Genomic DNA, 19,564 nt, shown 5'->3' with positions numbered 1-19,564 from the left:
TTCTGAAAAATACAGGTTTGTTATCCTGTGCGGTTGGGGGGGGGGGTAGGTGCACGTAGACGCCCCCTCTAGCCCACGGCCTAACAGATTGTTAGTAATGCTTGCTGTATAAGTAAGACAAGGAAGCATAGACAATTTTCCAAATACGTCTTATCAAAATCATTTTATAAAAAAATATTTAAAAAGTAAATTATAAAAACAGACAGTCATCAACAATCTATTTACTTTAAGGAGAAAATGGTAATATGACTATGTGTGTGCGTTTGAAAGTCGTCTTTTTAAGGTTTTGCATTAGTTCATTACTTAACAATAAAATGCCCATTCACGATATACCAATGTAGCAAAACTTGCAAATTTTAGTGAGTAGAGACAATAATGCATTGTAAATACCCAATTTGACATTTATTTTCTTCTTCAGCACATTGCAATTAGTAAATAACATCCATAAATCTGTTCGATATGCTTCATTGGGAGGAAACAATAATTATCGTATTTTCTTCCGGTTAAAAATGCTGAATTACCAGAAAAAATCGATTTAAAGTTATCCAATTCTATGACGTCATATTTTTTTACTAAAACCTTATGCATTTTAGAAAGACCAGTATCTAAGCTTTCTAAAACTATAAGGTATATGGCATTTCAAGCCAGTTTACTTCATCAAGGAAAGAATGTTGTACCCCTACCCCCAGCTTTTGTACACCCCATACAGATACACGCAATTCAAAATTGACTCTGGAGAAGTAGTGTTAAGTTAAATATCTGATGTTAACACTTTTTTTCTTGTTTAATATGTTGGAATAAATAATTTAAACACAAAAAGTTGTGAAAATTTTGCTTAATAAAAAGTAAATCACAATTGTTACATGGTATTCTGGGTAAAAAATTTCAAAATTGTCAAAAAAATTCATTTTAAAGCCGTCCTATTCTGTGTACACAAATTAATATTGCTAAAGTTGGTGTTCCTCAGAAAGAGCAGTATCTGAGCTTTCCAAAAATGTAAGGTTTGTGCTATTTCATGCTAGTTTACTCAATTTAGGGGAGGATATAGTACCCCCTACCCCTACCCATTTTTCGCCATTTTTTGCGGTACATACAAATCAAAAACCAGTGCAGACAGGTAGTGCATCCCAAAATATCCAATGTTAACATCTTTTTTCTAGTTCAGCAGATCCCAAAGAACAAAAAAATACCCATGTAGTAGGTTTATGGGGGGGTGCACGGTGGGCCCCTCCAGCCCACGGACTATTACCCCGGGGATGTTACACTGCATTACAGAACAGACATGTTGTCCTGCAAAGAGATGTCCAGTGCAGTGGAGTGAGACTGCCAGGGAGATCTCAACCTGTGTCCACAACGTGAACGAGATCATTTCAGTAAGCTACCCATGCCTGACTCTAAGTCGCAGTCGCAGTAACACTGAAAGAAACGCCCCAGACATCTCTTACGTATCTACTAACCGAGTAATAACCAATAAAATGTTATGTTACGTGTCAGATAAGCTTGACTTTTTACCAGGAGATATTATTGTAAAGCTTTGTATTGATACTTTTGAAGATTAAGAAATAGAGAAAGCGAAGAAAACTTTATTTGACTTTGTGGATGACGGGATTTTTGGCCGATTGTAAAAGCGGCAAGGTCGACACAAGAAGTAAAATAATATGGAGGACATATTGAATATGATTCACGGGACAGATCCTGAAAACATGACCTGCTTTTTTAGGCGAGACTTGTAGACATCTCTCATGTTGAAATTTCAATATTTGCTGAAGGAAATTATCTCTCTTCATCAAGAAGTGACTATAATGAAAAATGCGTCATTAGCAAACAATGTATCAGTAAATGAAGAATTAACTTCTCTTCGCTCAGAGTTAAAAGAGCTAAAACGCTTATAAGCCATCACCTGCTTTTAGTGCTGCTGATAATGGTGATTTTTCAATGCAAAAGGAAATAGAATGCTTCGATAATTTAAACGAAGGTGTGAAAGTTGTTATCGATAATACTGAGCCACTCAATTCCTCCAGTTCACTAGAATCGTCAGATGTTACGCAATCCATCGATACGTGATCGTAAAGAACACCGTATAGCGGCTTTTGGCACTACTGACAAGACAACAACTAGCCCTGACAAGGGCGTACGTCCGGAACTTTCAACTACCCACCCTGGTGGTGATTTTATCGCGATAAAGCATTACAAACAGGCGCTCCAAGGTTTTGATAAGAACAGACTCGAGTAATTATGAAGTAAAAGCCGTTGGCTCGCGTTCACCGGCTTGTATTTTTATCAGCAGACTCTACCCAATCATCCCATGCCAGTCTGTAGTCAACTTCGTCAGGAAAGCTAAGCCTACAGTGTGAGAAACTGAAGACGAAATACGGCACATATACATCATTCGTTGTTGAAGTGACAAATGCAAATTTAATTACGTTGCTAGATGCCTCTACGTGGCCCGAGGTGGCTGTCGTGAGAAATTCTATACTTGAAAACCTACTTAGATGTTGCTTCGCATCGCTTCATACAATTGTCGTGGTCTCAAGTCCCATTACAGTAAATCTTTGTGTGATGATCACGATATTATTTTAGTACAAGAACATTTATAGTTGTGTAAAAATGAACTCTCACTACTATCTAATATTGATGAGCATTTTCTTGCTACAGGGGTTACCCCAAATGAAGGATGACACTGACATTCACATTGGAAGACCACATGGTGGCGTGGCAATCCTCTGGCGGAAATCACTTTCAGGATTAGTTAACATCCAAATCTGTACGTACGATGATGATCGCATTATTGGCTTGAAAATTCAGTTGAGCAACAAAAGTTTCCTAATTCTTTGTGTTAATATGACGACTGATTGTGAAGATAATTATCATCTATATATAAATCATCTGTCAAAAATTAAGAATATTATTGACGACGAAGAGATTAACAGTGATGTTACTGGGTGACGGGAATGCCGACCCGGAAAGACCCTTCGGGAAGGAATTGGACAGATTCTGTTCAGAACACCAGTACCGGTATATATCCTTTCGAACTATTTACTACTTGATAAAACAACGAATCATTTTACCTGTATGTATGTGAGCGAGGCACACCATTCATCATCTCATTGTGTGTCAACACCCTCGGCCCTTGCATGTATTGATTCTGTAGACATTTTATACAATTTCATCGCCTCTGACCACTTTCCACTTTCAATTACATTTTCATGATGAACAACCACGCTTTTTGGTAGTTCAACATGAAAATATGATTCCTATTAAACATGTTAAAATACGGCCTTGTATCAGTACTCTCTAAACAATAGAAGAATGTCGAGATAGGCATAGCATGTATGATAATTATGTATATTGTCAAAACCGTTGATCTTTGTTAGGGTTAAAAGTTACGATAAGAAAACATACATGTTGGCCTCTACAGTGATCTGCAAGTCAAACCTAGACAGATTCGTGGAGGGATATATTTATATGAGAAATTAATCATAATTTCACAGCAACTGAAGCTCTGTCAGTGACAACATAATTAAATGTAAATACATATTAAGTTATATGAACTTAAAAAGCAGTGTTAAACCTTATGGACATTTATTGCGCTGTTCATCTATTTGGTTGAATGATTTCTGTAAACTATAAAATTTGTTTTTACCTGGCGCAGATTGACTAATGAACTTCAAAAGTGGTATAATAGATCAATACATGAACATTAAATTATATGGAAAATACAGTGTCTCTGGGGAGACGTTTTCAAATGCTTAGCATAGGCATAAGGTTATTCCCATTGGCTGTTGATGCTGGATATAGAGCTGCGGATCATAGAAACTGTGGCAGAAGGCGCCGAACAACGGTTCCAAAATGTAAAACCCAAGCTCACGCGAAATAAGCGAAGTATACGTTTATTCGTGCTCCTCGCCTTAATTTATGTAACAAAACCCATTCTAATCACTAATAACTGATTATATTACAAAATAAAAGTAAAGAATGCAAATGACTTAAAATAACTTGAATACTTGTATCTGCTCCAGTGCCAGAGGCCAACGTTAAACACATGCTTTTCGCCATCAAATACTATATGGTTCGACACTAGGATATATTCAGATTCATACTTGGGGATGCTTATGGAATCTGAATATTACATCCGGCTCCATCTATAAGAATTTATATATATATATATATATATATATATATATATATATATATATATATATATATATATATATATATATATATATATATATATATATATATATATATATATAATGATGTCCTAATAGGAAATCACAGCTCTCTTTGCAAAAAGCAGAGCGTTATAAACAATAATTACTTCAAGTATAAAATAATGATATCTATTACTTACATTTCATGCATTTTGCAATCTTCGGACAGAGACCATTTATACGGTTGGGATGATATATTACACTATAGTCTTAAGTGGTGTTGAAATTCAATAAATAATAGTTGCTTGGTAACAACATTTTGAAACCAAATCAGATCGTTTGTTTAACGATGTAGATTTATCAGCATCGATTATATGAAGCTTTTCTGGCAGACAAAGATTACATCGATTGTTTATGTTAGAGTAACTCGATTCTCTGGTAATAATTTTTCAATGATACATCAAAACCCTCGTCCTTGTCACTGAGAACCGTAAACTGAGAATGTCTTGGTCACTCAAAATTTACTCTCATCAAACAAGAAAGACTGTAACTTCGCAAGAATTGCGGATTTGTTCTGTGGTTAAAAAGTGATCAAAGATTATTTCAAAGCTCGTCCCGATTCCAGTTATCGTCCTCGTCATCATTTCCGGTTTGCGTAGTGCCCCCAACATTATCGTACAGTTTACTGACTATAGGGTTCACAATGCCTTCTAATTGTTTCTTGTGTGCTAGTAATTGGTCAGTGTCTGCGTCATTATTTTGATCTAGCCATTGCAGATGTTCATCACATGCCTCTACAATGCGATCCTTATCTTCTGGTGTGAGTTTGTCTCCGAGTTTGCTTTCGTCACGGACTTGATTCTTCAACATGTACGCGTATCCTTCAAGACTGTTCCTAGCCTCCACCCTCTCCTTGAATTTCTTGTCTTCCTCTGCAAACTTTTCTGCGTCCCGGACCATTCTGTCGATCTCTTCCTGCGTGAGTCTGTTCTTGTCGTTGGTGATGGTTATCTTTTCGCGGTTCCCGGTACCTTTGTCTTCCGCCGACACCTTCAGAATACCGTTTTGATCAATCTCAAAGGTGACCTCGATTTGTGGAACACCGCGTGGGGCCGGTGGGATGTCGTTTAAGTCGAATGTCCCGAGCAGGTTGTTATCCTTTGTCATCGATCTTTCGCCTTCGAAGATTTTAATTGTAACGCTCGGCTGATTATCGGCCGCAGTTGAGAAAATCTGGGATTTTTTATTCGGTATAACACTGTTGCGCCCAACCAGCTTCGTCATGACGCCGCCAACGGTCTCGATACCTAAGGTTAGCGGGTTGACATCAACAATAATACTGTCGTCTGTTGGAGAAAAAAAAATAGACCATTTGCAAAGAGAGTCTGAAAAACTTCGACCAAAACTCTGAAATATATGTAAGTGCAGCTTTACAGCGCGTGCCCATAAAATATGAAGGGAGTCGTACCGGTTTAGGAAATTTCATCAAGCAGTTTCGAACTTAGCCTTGGTATCATTTTGTAGGTGTACTTGAACCTGTCATTGCAATATCTATGCATTTACACATGGCAGAACAGTTCGTCCTATTTATCGAATCCCTTCATCGGTCAATAGCGCTGGTCACAAATGACGTCACTGTTCTCGCTCATTGATATGCATAAATAAATATTTGTCCGCATTTTCCGCATAAACGACGAAAATAAAACCTGCGAGTGTTAGAATGATTATTTAGCGTCACACTTATTCGTATGAATTGATGACTGACACTACAAGCTGTAACAACAGCCGCGCATGCAACAACAAAATTTGTCGGAATTTCAGCATATTTGTCCGAAAGTCGCACGCGTGCAGCTATATTTAGTAACAAACCCGAAATCGCGATCAACGCTATGGCAGTGAATTTTTGTGAGCGTTCGGTGGGATCAGTCATAAAATATAAACATCTTATTTGGACAATAGCCGTAAAGGGTAACCTGTTTCATTTTCTGCTCTCTGAAGCGCGTTAAACGCGTCATTATGAGAAAAGGTTTAAGGTTTCAACTTTTTCCGAACAAAATTTCGGAACGCATTCTGGGAATATCTATGACAAAATATGACAAACTATGCTGAATAGAGTTCACATAGAGAGGACAATTAAAGACTTAAACATGGCCATGACAAACGAAGTAAATTTGTTTAGGGTTTTTTGCTCTATTTCTATGATATTCACACGACACGAAATCATGCTCTTATGACATGGAAACCGTGTATGTGCGTGGTGCCGCTAAAATCCACTACAGAACAATTAAATATCTGTCGTACAAAGAAGCTGTCATCAGTTATGATTTTCACAAGTCGTTTATCAAATTTACCGTGTTAGGCGGAAGTGTAAATCATAAGTCCGTCCAAAGAATTTCACCGTGACGACTCTAATATGTCGTTTAGAAGAGGGATATTAAGACAAAACGAAGACTTAGTGAGTGATTTTCACTTTCTATATTTCCACGTTTTAATGATCCATCTTCCCTGACACTATAGAAGTTTGTTCTCACGAGTCTCACTGAAGAAGTATCTCTCAAGCGGCAGAATGAATACAATTGACTTTTATTGACTTCTCATCATTAATTTCTATTTTAAAATTAAAGGCCTGCGTTGCCCTAATTATGTCATCCGGTCGCTAAAAGTTGTTTCTGTGTCCCCCTTTATCACCAACGATTGTAGGAAGATTCTTTACTCAAAAACGCTCGCCAAAAACTTACCCTTGAACTCGCCACTGAGGATAGCGGCATGAACAGCTGCCCCGTAAGCGACGGCTTCATCCGGGTTGATGCCTCTGGATGGTTCCTTTCCGTTGAAGAATTCCTTCACTAATTGCTGTACTTTTGGAATGCGGGTGGAGCCACCAACGAGAACTATCTCGTGAATATCGTTTTTGTCAAGGCCTCCATCCTCCAGAACTCGTTGTATTGGTTTTATTGTGGAACGGAACAAATCCTAGAACAAGGTAAACGGTAATGTTTGGTATTCAGGTAATTTGGTGCTTGAACGAGGATATCTTGCTCAATTTGCCGCTGTCTCACAGGACACGTCCTTCTATTATCGACAGTGCATTTATTGTCCTTACCATAAATTAGTTAAAGCCCCGCTATCTTTTAGCATTATTTTTGTGATTTTACTTTCAAGCTAAAATCAGTTTGAGAGAATAAACTAATTTAGGTGTGTGTATACACTCATTATTAACTACCTGCTGGGACTATATATGCAATTATGAACAAGATAAAGATTACTCTGCGATTAAATGTTTGCCCAAACATTTAATCGCAGCCATATACGGAAAGGCAAAAACCGTCGACACTGTGGATATCTGCACTAAAATCTTCACATCAACTGCACAGAGTAGTCAAATGCTTAGAGGTGAATGTTTTCATCTGTGACATTGTATGTTTTGTTGCCTTTGTAATATTACCAATTTTGAAAATGGCGGGAAATCAAAATGACTATTAAAATTTGAATTTAACTTGTCAAATATTTCACAAAGGAATGGTTTCCTAATGCAGTAAAAGCCAATATTCCTTCAGAGGCTAGAATTCAGAGAAACCTAAGAGAGAATAGGAAAGATATTTTTGAGGTCAACAAATTTCAAGAGTTAAAGATAGTGGGGCTTTAATTGAAACTGACACCTATGAAACATTAATATCAAAGATTAATATATAACCTTAATATTTTATAAGTGGGCCATGTAATCAACAGACTGCACTTAGATTATTGCAAGTAAAATATCATTATGACTAGCATTGTGAAAAATTGTTTCGTCACGGTTTACTGTTCTTACCATGTTCAGCTCTTCGAACTTGGCTCGGGTCAGGGTCTCGGAGAAGTCCTCACCGTTGTAAAATGATTCGATTTCAACTCTGGTCTGGTGTTTGGAGCTGAGGGCGCGTTTCGCCTTTTCAACTTCGCGGCGCAACTTCTGGAGGGCGCGGTTGTCCTTTCTGATATTTGCTCCAGTCTTTTTCTTGTACAACTTTATGAAGTGCTCCATAACACGCTGGTCAAAGTCCTCTCCACCTATGTGAAAATAAACAAGTTCCTCTGTGTAAAGTCAAGCATTACAAAAATGGTATTTTTAAAATACCAAAGAGCGAAAGTTTCGTCATAGGTAGATTTAGATAGAAGAAATATCGATAAGAACATGAACAATTCTAAGTATTGTATTATTTGAATATGACAGAAACTTTCTGATTTCTTGATCAATTTTAATTATGTTTTACAGAGTATTTCACGGGGTGATTTGCTATGAATACATTTCAACCGTTTTATGTCAGCAGTAAACAGAATGCATCTCGGGACAGATATTCTTACTCTCAAACTTTACCAATTCTTTTCTGATCTATCACTTGTTGGGTCTCATTTTGAAGCCCTTGGAGTAAGAAAAATATTTACCGTCTTAGTTTTTCGAAAACCGACAATTTTATTTTTTTGCATACAGGGATAGCGGCCATTTTGATTTTCAAATATCGGTAAATATTGGATAATTTGTTCATCCAGTACCCGAAATTTGCACGGTGACCCCTGATTTTTATCCTTGATTTTGAAAGAGAATGGTTGAAAGATTCCTTGAGGAGAGTTTAGCAAAAGTTTAAGTCTTTCATTTTCGAGGTGTGTACTACCTTTAGAAGGGATGTTGTATTGCTTCTACTGTCTATGTTTGTCTGAGTCGATATTTTTGCATTTTGTTGCTTTATTTCGTAGGGCATGGGTGTATATGTCCTATGCATGCAACTGATGTTGTGTTGATTTTTACCTAGGTGAGTATCTCCGTTGGTTGCCAGGACTTCAAACACGCCACTGTCAATTGTGAGCAGAGACACGTCAAAAGTGCCGCCTCCGAGGTCGAAAACCAGTATGTTCTTTTCACCTTTCTGGTCAAGGCCATAGGCTAGTGCAGCAGCAGTTCTGAGGGAAAGGAAATTTCAAACAGTGAGCAGACGTTAGTAACTTGCAGCGATGTAACTTGCAGTTGTGTAACATAACTGTGTCACCTGTAGATATGGTTGATTTTAGACTGAAGAAACGTGTTCAGCTAGAATGCGTCTCGGACTCTCATTTTCAATACTTTTAAAGCTCTTGGAGTAAGAAAAAAGTATGTCTTAGTGTTTTGAAAATCGAAAATTTTCCTTATTCCCCACCATAGAGTTAACAGAGAGATGGAGTCCATCTTGAATTTCAAATCTCGGCAATTTGCTTCTTAACTACCAAACTTTTCACAGTGACTACTTATTTCGTACGAGGGCGTTCGAATGTTTCCTTGAGGAAAGACCGTCACTTTGGAGACGCATACGACCTTAATTACATGTGATTGCTGATGAAAATTTTCATCATCATGCGTTCTTGCCTTGGGTTCCCCTTGTTAATCAATTTCACAACCAGGCTATTTCTTCTTGTCTGTTGAAAATTACACTGTTATATGTATTGACTAACAGAAACGAGACCAAAAAGTCTGGTCACTAAATGAGTTTGATGTACTTTCAGCGAAAAATTGCCCAAGTACCCATTGCGGGGTTGCTGTATCACATGATCGTTCCTATAAATATAGATTTTATCATGATTTTCACGAGATGTGGAAGTTACAGATTTATGTTGCTTCATAACGACATGATTGTTTATTTAACAGCAGTGGTGCATTTAAGAACTGGCAATTGGGGCAAAAAGGGAATTCGAATTGAAATAAAAGATAGTGACAGTGTCATTAGGAATACATGATACACAAATCCAGTAAATCTCATCACTTACGGTTCGCTAATTATTCTTATCACATTGAGACCAGCGATAGCGCCAGCATCCTTGGTTGCCTGACGTTGAGCATCGTTGAAGTAAGCTGGTACAGTGACAACGGCATTGGTGACGTTTGTACCGAGGAAATCTTCAGCCGTTTCCTTCATCTTCCCAAGAACCATAGCACTGATCTCCTCAGCCGCGAAGATTTTGTGTTCGCTGCCCACGTTCACCTGAACGTGTGGTTTGTTGTTCTTTTCTACCACCTGTCAATGAAATTATGTCGTCAAAAGGTCATTATATTAGATTAGCAAAGGTATAAGATGGCTTTGAAAAGTAAAATTAATTGTAACGGAACAACAACACGTCGAAATTTGAGACACAATTTTCAACGAAAACTATATGCAATGCTTCATATGGTAAAACAAATTACTATATTTGAAAAAATATGTTAAAATTGAAAATGTATTTCTCATTTATTATTGAATATAATTATGAAAATGCAATCTGGATACTTCGTAACGTCAAGTCCGACAGAAAACGGAAATGCTCTTGTGGTAATTCGCACTGTGCTCAGGAGAAAGCGACTGCGCAAAAGCACGTTTGAGAAAACATTACTTTTAAACAGGATTGTCAGCAGATATGACACAGGAAATTTCCATAATCGCTACGTACGAGTGCGGCCTGCGTATGAGTATGAGAAATACGTGGGCACCAGTTCTGCCTCAAATTATGTCATCATAGGCAGAGAGAGCCTTGTGATCACGTGTTTAAGCCATATTACGATTGGAAATACTGGAAGTTTCGTTAAAACACCTTTCATCTGTCTAACCTTAAATGGATAATATTTGATATCATCCTGGACCGATGGGTCGTTCCAGACGCGCCCTATGAATCTCTTGACGTCGAATATGGTGTTGATAGGGTTGCTTGTCAGCTGGTTCTTGGCAGCATCGCCAATCAGACGTTCACCTTCTGCCGTGAAAGCTACATAGGACGGTGTGATACGATTGCCTTGGTCGTTGGCAATTATTTCAACATGGTCATTCTTGTACACACCGACACTAAAACAAATTAACAATAACAAGATAAATATAAAATAATTAAAGAAGTATGTATGCAAATTCATCCATCCTCTAACCAATACATACCTGCATCCATGCATACCATGTCATACACATACATACATACATACATACATACATACATACATACATACATACATACATACATACATACATACATACATACATACATACATACATACATACATACATACATACATACATACATACATACATACATACATACATACATACACACATACATACATACATACATACATACATACATACATACATACATACATACATACATACATACATACATACATACATACATACATACATACATACATACATACATACGTACATACATACATATATACATACATACACACATACATACATACATACATACATACATACATACATACATACATACATACATACATACATACATACATACATACATACATACATACATACATACATACATACATACATACATACATACATACATACATACATACATACATACATACATACATACATACATACATACATACATACATACATACCATACATACATACATACATACATACATACATACATACATACATACATACATACATTTGCCTATAAACATATTATAGTTACACATAATAAAGTTCATTCTGATATTAGAAAATCTGTTGTTTTTCACTCTCTCTTAAATATTTGTTTACAAGAAGACGTTAGCAGGGTAGCCTATAATCCTTTAGGGCTTCCATTCATTTCCGATTCAAAATAACAAAAATTCACACAAGTCGACTGACCCTCCACAAAACGTCTTTTCTTCTCGCTCTGTTTCTTGACAGTCTAACCCATGATAGGACAGATCAAATATGCTAATCGAGGATTTTCGATCTTTTTTTTCGGTTTTTCATTTTCGCCAGGTGTACTACTATCTGCTAGTTCTGAACTCTATCGGCGTGAATCCTCCTTTATCTTTCAACGAATTTGAAAGAAAATCAAGTTTGTAATCTACACTCCACTTCCTTCTTTGTAGTTGTACTTGGCTTTGTGCAACAGGTTAGAAAACCAAAGGCTGGTGCTGTTGGCCTACAGTTCGATTGCTGGGGGATTATTCTGATTATGCACAGCGCCTCATTATCTATGCAGAGTAGACCTTTCCTGTCTTGATTTTGCAGACTCGTAAGCCGAGAGTTTTTACTCGAGCCGGGACCCTCCCTCAGTAGAGTACCCCCCCCCCCCAGTAAGAAAGACTATATTACACAGACTCAACTAATCACGGCTGACTTTACGACATGGTTTTGAGTTTGGTGTACCCTCGCTCAGCGACCTGCCGTAGGGACTTACCATGAGTAGGTTGTTCCTAAATCTATTCCGATTACAGGTCCACTGATGGCTTTTTTGTCGTCATATTCCCTATCGTGCTGATCGGCTCTGACGTTGCCGAGTAAGATCCCGCTCGTAAAGAGAGCTACACATAACGCTCCTGTAAAACAATACTTCATCATTGGCTGAAACGAAGAGAGAGAGATAAAGTGAGTGAGGGCTTCGAATGTTCTGAGTTGTACAAACTGAACTGCTTCTAAATGCCTGCTTGTGACTGTGAGAGCCAATGTTAGAGCCAACGTAAGATATACAAACACACAGGGTGATGTCGAAGAAGACACACTGTGATGTTATGAATTTGTTTTGGAAATTAGATACTCTAAGATTAAGAATATACCATTTGTTTGGACTCCGATCAGAGAATCTGGCTGGGTGATTCATTCGAACATTTTTATGTTTACTTCTGTCAGACACCTTATCGATCTGTTACGAATAATTTATACCAAGGGCCTTGTACGATTACCGTGACGTCAGGAGGTGATGGAAAAATGTCACATTTTCGCTTTCATCAAAATGGTTGGGGGCGTCTTTAAACATTTGGGGAGCAGCAACAGTTCCTTATAAAGCAGGTTCATGTTTCATCAGTTTTCCTTTTGACGAGATTTGGTAAATAAATGTATGTTGAACTTGGCACTTCAGAATTTCTTGTGCGTATAAATGTGTTCAATTTTGATGAATGTTTCATTGTCCACAATCCGCACTTTTAATGGTAGTGCATGTAAGTTCCGATCACTTTCTTCATGATTTAAGAGAAGTACAGGTGTGCATTCTCTACATTTGCCTTTTGTGCAGGTGTTAGGCTCAATATTCAAATGAGCCGCTCCCTTTATATGGCCGACTTTGAATTTAGGCAATGCAGTTCATCTCGATAAAATTGAGTGTACAGATGTCTCTGATTATGGTGTCAAGATTTCAGTTTTTGCTGTTCTTTCACAACTGGCTATCGTCATGTTGAAAATGTCACAATCCAAGGTAAGTGTTTTATTCCTTCGTAACTTTTCTTCATCACCTGTGCAGGTCAATGGACATTGTTGCTTGTTCTGTGTGATGACGTGGAATTTATGTACTGTCAGTATGGCCATCTGGAAACTACAGTTCTGAAGATAGCAAATTTCAAATCCAGAAGAGAATCTTCATGATGAAGCTGACGCAACAAACTAGTGTTAAGTGAAATTACGAAATTCTTCACATGTAGAATATTCTTTGTAATTTGATCGTTTCAATGTACTTGCAATGTAATTTCCTTCATTTTCTTACAAATTTATCTGCTATGTAATTTTCTTTTCTTTATTCAAAACCGTATTCCGTTCTCTTCTCTCTGTATCGAGTCTTCATGTGTACAGTTTCCTTAAGAATTAAATTTACAATGAATCAAACTGGATACGTGTGTCTTCCGTGTGTTGGTCAGGGGCCATAGCGTTGCAGAATTTTCAGATTCTACTCCAGTATTTATCATACTCACGAAAGATACAGACTTTTCCTTCTCAAAATGGTTACCAATGGCCCTGTAAGCGATGCAAATTTGCATTCTGTTTTTCCCCTACTTGTTGAAGGTAACTAAAATAGTCTGACATGCGCACTTGCGCAACTGTTAAGAAGGCTAGCTTGATAGAAACACGATTGGAACTAATTTGGGATAATTGGATGGTGAAGTAATGTCGATTTAATCTGCAAATATAAGCTTATCTACTTCTCTTTTTACATTAAACACTTGTTTTTATGAGTAATTTGTAATATTGCAACATTCAGCTATACGGCTCCTAACACTTTTGAGAAATTTGAAAAATATTAATATCCAATTCTCCCAAATTAGTTCCAATCGCGTTCAGAGGAATTTAGAACAGAAACCCGTGGGCAAATTTTTTACATTTTTCGTATCACAGTTAACGAGTCGTAGATACAGACCAATTAATAAGTTAAAAGTTGTTCTTCTTGCGATAGTAAAGTCGTGACATAGGCCCAACTGCAAAACATCTGCATTTACTGACGGTCTAAAAAGCGGACAAAGGGCACTGATTTCCGGGTAAGGCCAAACGGAAAAGGCGTTTGTTACTTTATTTTCGCCCGCGTCGATGTAGACAAGCCGAGTCAGCCTTACATTTCGCGTTCGTTTGAAAGACAAAAAGAATCGACTGTTAATAATGTTATGTTCCGTATTGTCAAAAACACTCAAATATCTCATTATCTGTTGGATCACATATACTAATAGTACAGTTGTAAACAAATTGATGAACTTATCATCGCCATCGTCGTGCGTCAGAACTAGCACTACATTTAAACATAGTTCCCGTTCTGCTCTGTTCGTTTCCGTGCGTACATCATTAGAGCTCAAAAAACTAAAAAATTAAAAACCTGCCTCGCTGCATACGATTTCCGTACGAAGGCTATACCATGAGAAACAAGCCTGTAATATTTTGGTCGAAGATTTTGGAAGCCCTCTGAAGAAAATTGTTTTGAATTGGCTATGATTAACAAGTGATTGGGAATACATATAAGGGGCTAGCATATCGTACATTATTCCAGGAACTCCATCATGTAACAACCGCAAAAATCAAGAATAAGAGTTCCAGTCTCCGCAATGTACAAGGTAAAGTTCAAAATCATCTGGAGCTCTTTTGACGCAGTTGGTGTAAAGGTTCCAGGTTAAAAGGAAAGAGTTTGTTAACCTCACCTACTTTCAGAATTGCACCAGAAGTGACAAATATAAAAAGCAGTATTTCATAGCTTACCTTTTTCTTTTAAAGTTCCGTGCAAATCTCTGTAATTGTTGTAGACTTTTCAAGAATGCCTCTAAGCTTGTATTTCAATAACCACTGCCTTCAGCAGATCTGGCAGCGCCATAAGTAGAGATTTTCTCTGCGTGGCGTTTTCTGATAGGTTAGAAATTTCCTCTAAGTTGACTTTGATTGGTCAACTCCAATTAAAGAAGGGTAACGGATTGATTGCCCGAGAGGTACACGTCGTACTGCACTGTGTTTTCAGAAGTACACGTATAGTGTTCGGATCAATGAGTCATGCTTAACGGAATCAAGATAATGCGCATGCGCAATAATAAACCGGGGGCTGCCCCGGATTTCATGATCTTGCATCACATTTTAGCTGACATTTGTTCGTCACTTGTAAACGTTTCACAGCTTGTAGATTTCTTTGTGAAAATTTCAACAAGGGAAAAGCTGCATGCGCTGGATATATAATTCATGTCTTTGGCGAATGTTGTTTGTTTAGTGTATGCCGTTTTCGCCATAATTCATGGCTTTGAACAGGTTGGCGCTCAGTCCCGGGCGCTCAGTGCACTGTTGACCTCACATGACAGTTGTCTCGGCACCGACGAACAGAATGCAGAAGGTCGATTGGAACGCTGTACAGTTCCTGATGAAATTCACGATGCGTTGTGTTTTACGGAAACTAATGCGTAACCTATAAATTTCTATGAGATACCGTAATCGCTTTGGTGTTTAAGTGTCTTAAAAACAATATTTTATGCTAATATGATCACATCTAATCACTTAACTTGTCTAGTCATCTGAAGCAGAAGAGTTTAATTTTCTGTGAAAGGGTAAGGGGCTAGGATCTGTACTGTGTTCCAAAAAACACTTAAGTAATGTAGAACGGAATAAAGCAATTGTTACCTTTATGCACACAAACAATTTAATGATATATTTACAACAGCTCTGTTACTCAACTGCTCACATTGTCTGATAGCGCTATGAATTATACCTGCTACATTCAAAGTGTTCAACAAGAGATAGATTGAATTGGGTACAGATTGTATGTGACATTGATAAAAGACGTTCGCTGTACGGTGCGCAAAATGGACCGAGAAGCTACTGCGTGACGTGTCTGTCCAAATTTAAACCTCGTACATCGATAGAATGATAACACGGGATAGTGTGAACAGGGACAAACTTACTAGCAACCAAATACGGAACTACGAGGAGGTCAAGACGGGTTTCGAAAGAATCGTTTTGATGTACTTGTGAGTCATTATTTTGTCGTCAAATGTTCCCAAGTATAGATAAACCTTGTACATCATTCAGGATACCAACATATACCCTGCACTGATACACCAAAGCAAAGTTTTATCCGACCCCATCTTTACTTGTAAACATTTGAACTGATGGTAGCACTGCCAGTGCTATTGAGCACGCAAGTTTGTTCCATTTCTGTTGAGAGGGAATGTTTCATTGATGGCTTCGCTCGGTGCGATAAAAATGCGTATTTCTTTCCAAACAGTGCCGTTAAAGATAATAAAAATATTTATAACCCCTGAAATCTCCAACACATCAGTAACACTAAAAGGCCTTTAATAAGGAATAAAGTTTTTGTTTTTCTTTGGGTTTTGTTTCGTTTTTGGTTTGTTTGTTTTTTGCTTCATGTTTAATTTATTTCCCTTCGTTTTCTATGGAACCTTCCGATGGGTAGCTACTCCCTTTCGGGATGTAATGGAGCAAGTGTGCAAAACTACCCTGGTGCGTAACTATACCACTGAGATATGTGAATCGCAACTGTGCTTGTCAAACGTCCTTATACAAAAGATTGCAATATGCTGCTATGCCATGCTATCATCAACCACCATAAGATTTCCTCTACTACAAAAAACTTAGTCCCCTCAACATCGGAATACAAGCCTTGATGTCTTTTCTGACATTGCGGCCCCGTTGACTGACATGCAAAAAAGGCCCAGTCAACGTACTATGGAATCAGAGCTGTGATGATGCTGTCAAGAAGTTGAAAGGTACTTTGGCTTAACATCAGTTCTGGCGGTTCCAGACTATAGTAAGTCATTTGTGGAGCAGGCAGACGCATCCGACCATAGCACTGCTGCGTTTTGTGTCAGTATGATGAAGAAAAAGGAGATAGCATCCGATTCATCATATCAGTAGAAAATTCTTTCCAGGGAGAGGAATTGTCCAAACATACAGAGATAGCGTGTTTGGCCATTGTTTATGCTGTTGAAACCTTGAACCCTTACTTGTACGGGAGATAATTTACAGTTCAAACAGACCATAATGCGTCAGTCTGGTTAGATAGAATGTGCAGTAAAAATGTAGGTTGTTGCCATGGAGTTTAATACTGCAAGAGCATTAGTTTAAGATTGAATATAAAAAGACAAGTGAAAACATAAATGCAGACGCATTGTTGCGAATGCGGAATTCGGATGTACGGCAGTGTGTGAAAGTGTGTGAATGATGAAGTGAAAGGGATGTGGTGACCTGACGTACAATGTTATCAGAGATGCATATAGGTGAATTTTAAACTCTATTGTAAAGGGTGTTTTCCCTGGTTGCTGTTTTCGACTTGAACAGTAGAGAATTGTTACGTACTTACGTTAGATTCAGTGGTATAAATTAGCATTGTATTATTTTGTTTGAATTTTGGCTGAATTTCTGACATGTTCGGTTCGACGACATCCAGACTAACTTATTGCATACTTGCGGCCACACAGCTGACGTCACAGGTCTCCGCTGGTGTCGAACCGTCAGTCCCGATCCCGGTCGTCAATGTTTACGTCTTACGGACTTAGATGTTTGCAGTGCCACACATCCCACATGTAGATACCTTCAAACTTATGTCACTTGACGGAAACTTCTGTTGTCGACTTGCAATAATACATTCACAACTACAGAGTTCCGTCACACCTGACAGCTGATGTCTTCGCTGGCCCTACGTTGTATGCCGGTTTGGTTTCGACCGATAATTTACGGAATATTTTATGTGATGAAGGAAATATATCGTAGTTCATCAATGATTTGGTGAATTTTGCCTTCGATATCGCTTTCCTGAAGATCATACGGTATTTCTTTACTCAGTTGAACTTACGTTTACGTGTAACTTCCAGGTTTATTGCCAGGTAAGGGACTGAACAGAAATTACAGGGGGTGGGCCGGTGGGGTTTTTTTGGGGGGGTGGGTAGCCATTTTTCGCGCAAGCATTTTTGAAGGGTCATAAAATTTTGTGCAAACCTATGATGGAGGGTCACCTTTTTCATGCATCAAAGCTGAACATGCATGTGCGCATATTGGAGAATATGGAATGATGCTGTGTATCTGCTTCAATTTCTTGTCAAAATTGCCAGTGGTTTGCAAGTCTTGCTGCCTGCTGGTGTATTTTTGTTGACAAAGGAATTCTTTCTTGTCTTGAATTAAAAAAACTTTTAACAATAGCAATGCTGACTGTGCACACATACGTTTATGCCATGTATGTTTTTATATCATGTTTCAGGATCCAAAAAAGTAATTTCATTTGTTACACAGAATACAAATAACAATCAAATGCCAAAGCTTCAGGCTAATGAAGCTGAAGTGGATATTGTTGTTGCATTATATCACATGTGTTTTTACTCAATGCTTATGAGTAACAGGGGAGGGTCACTTATTTTCATGCACGGATAAGGGGTAAGGGGGAGGGTCACTGACTTTTGTGCAAGAACTTTTGAAGGGTCACTATTTCTGATGCAGCGATGTTTCGAAAAACATCGGCCCATCCCCCCCCCCCTTGTAATTTCTGTTCAGCCCCAAAGACGTTTGCATCGAGCCGTTTGACGGGAAGCGCGACGTTACAAAGCTAACCGATCGACGGAATACTGCTTGAAGACCATTAGCAACAGGTCTGTAGAGCCCTGGGGCACCCGTTCATTGGAAATTGCTAAAGCTTTAGCAACTTGTAATTTCGTTAGAAATGCCTTCCATGTCCATATTTATCGCATCACCATAACAGCGACAGATCGGTATGTGTGCAACCGCATGCATATATATATATATATATATATATATATATATATATATATATATATATATATATATATATATATATATATATATATATATATATATATATATATATATATATATATATATATATATATATATATATATATATATATATATATACACCTGATATCTACAGACGAATACAGCGGATCTGAGAGAAAAGTCCGTTCTGATATGGTAAACTTATACAACTGATGACATTTCTTGGACAAAGACAAATGCAGTATCTGTTTATTCGTTCGTAAGCAAATAAGTGTTGAAGTTTTAGTACCTCATCCCCCCCAAAAAAAAAAAAAAAATATTGTCTAAAAAAGTTATCTGAGCTGGTAAAACTTGTAAATGCCTCAGCCGAAAATCTTGAACGAAAAGGTTGGTGGTTGTCAAAGGAGGTTGCACTTTGACGACAACTTGCACACTTATTGAGGACTG

The 19,564-nt window shown here is 37.9% G+C and overlaps 1 protein-coding gene across 1 annotated transcript; it reads right to left on the bottom strand.

Moving 5' to 3' along the window:
- Positions 1-3,324: 3,324 nt before the first annotated feature.
- LOC139142664 (endoplasmic reticulum chaperone BiP-like) lies at positions 3,325-15,505 on the bottom strand. Its single transcript, XM_070712714.1, has 8 exons — positions 15,095-15,505; positions 12,327-12,490; positions 10,738-10,969; positions 9,924-10,171; positions 8,935-9,086; positions 7,963-8,198; positions 6,890-7,124; positions 3,325-5,497 (listed from the first exon to the last, which is right to left on the bottom strand). Exons 2-8 carry the CDS (start codon positions 12,485-12,487, stop codon positions 4,755-4,757), a joined length of 2,007 nt encoding a protein of 668 aa, XP_070568815.1. The 5' UTR covers positions 12,488-12,490; positions 15,095-15,505; the 3' UTR covers positions 3,325-4,754.
- Between the last annotated feature and the right edge of the window lie 4,059 nt (positions 15,506-19,564).

Source organism: Ptychodera flava, chromosome 10, assembly GCF_041260155.1.
Source record: "Ptychodera flava strain L36383 chromosome 10, AS_Pfla_20210202, whole genome shotgun sequence".
Lineage (NCBI taxonomy): Eukaryota > Metazoa > Hemichordata > Enteropneusta > Ptychoderidae > Ptychodera > Ptychodera flava.
This window is presented reverse-complemented; position numbering and strand designations above follow the sequence as displayed.

What these genes read in the sequence shown, in the direction of transcription:
- LOC139142664 (XM_070712714.1), bottom strand. Translation starts at nt 12,487, where the DNA reads ATGATGAAGTATTGTTTTACAGGAGCGTTATGTGTAGCTCTCTTTACG. An exon ending in TTAGGAACAACCTACTCATG is followed by an intron (nt 10,970 to 12,326) that starts GTAAGTCCCTAC and finishes AATTTGTTTTAG; the next exon opens with TGTCGGTGTGTACAAGAATG. An exon ending in ATAAGAATAATTAGCGAACC is followed by an intron (nt 9,087 to 9,923) that starts GTAAGTGATGAG and finishes CCTTTCCCTCAG; the next exon opens with AACTGCTGCTGCACTAGCCT.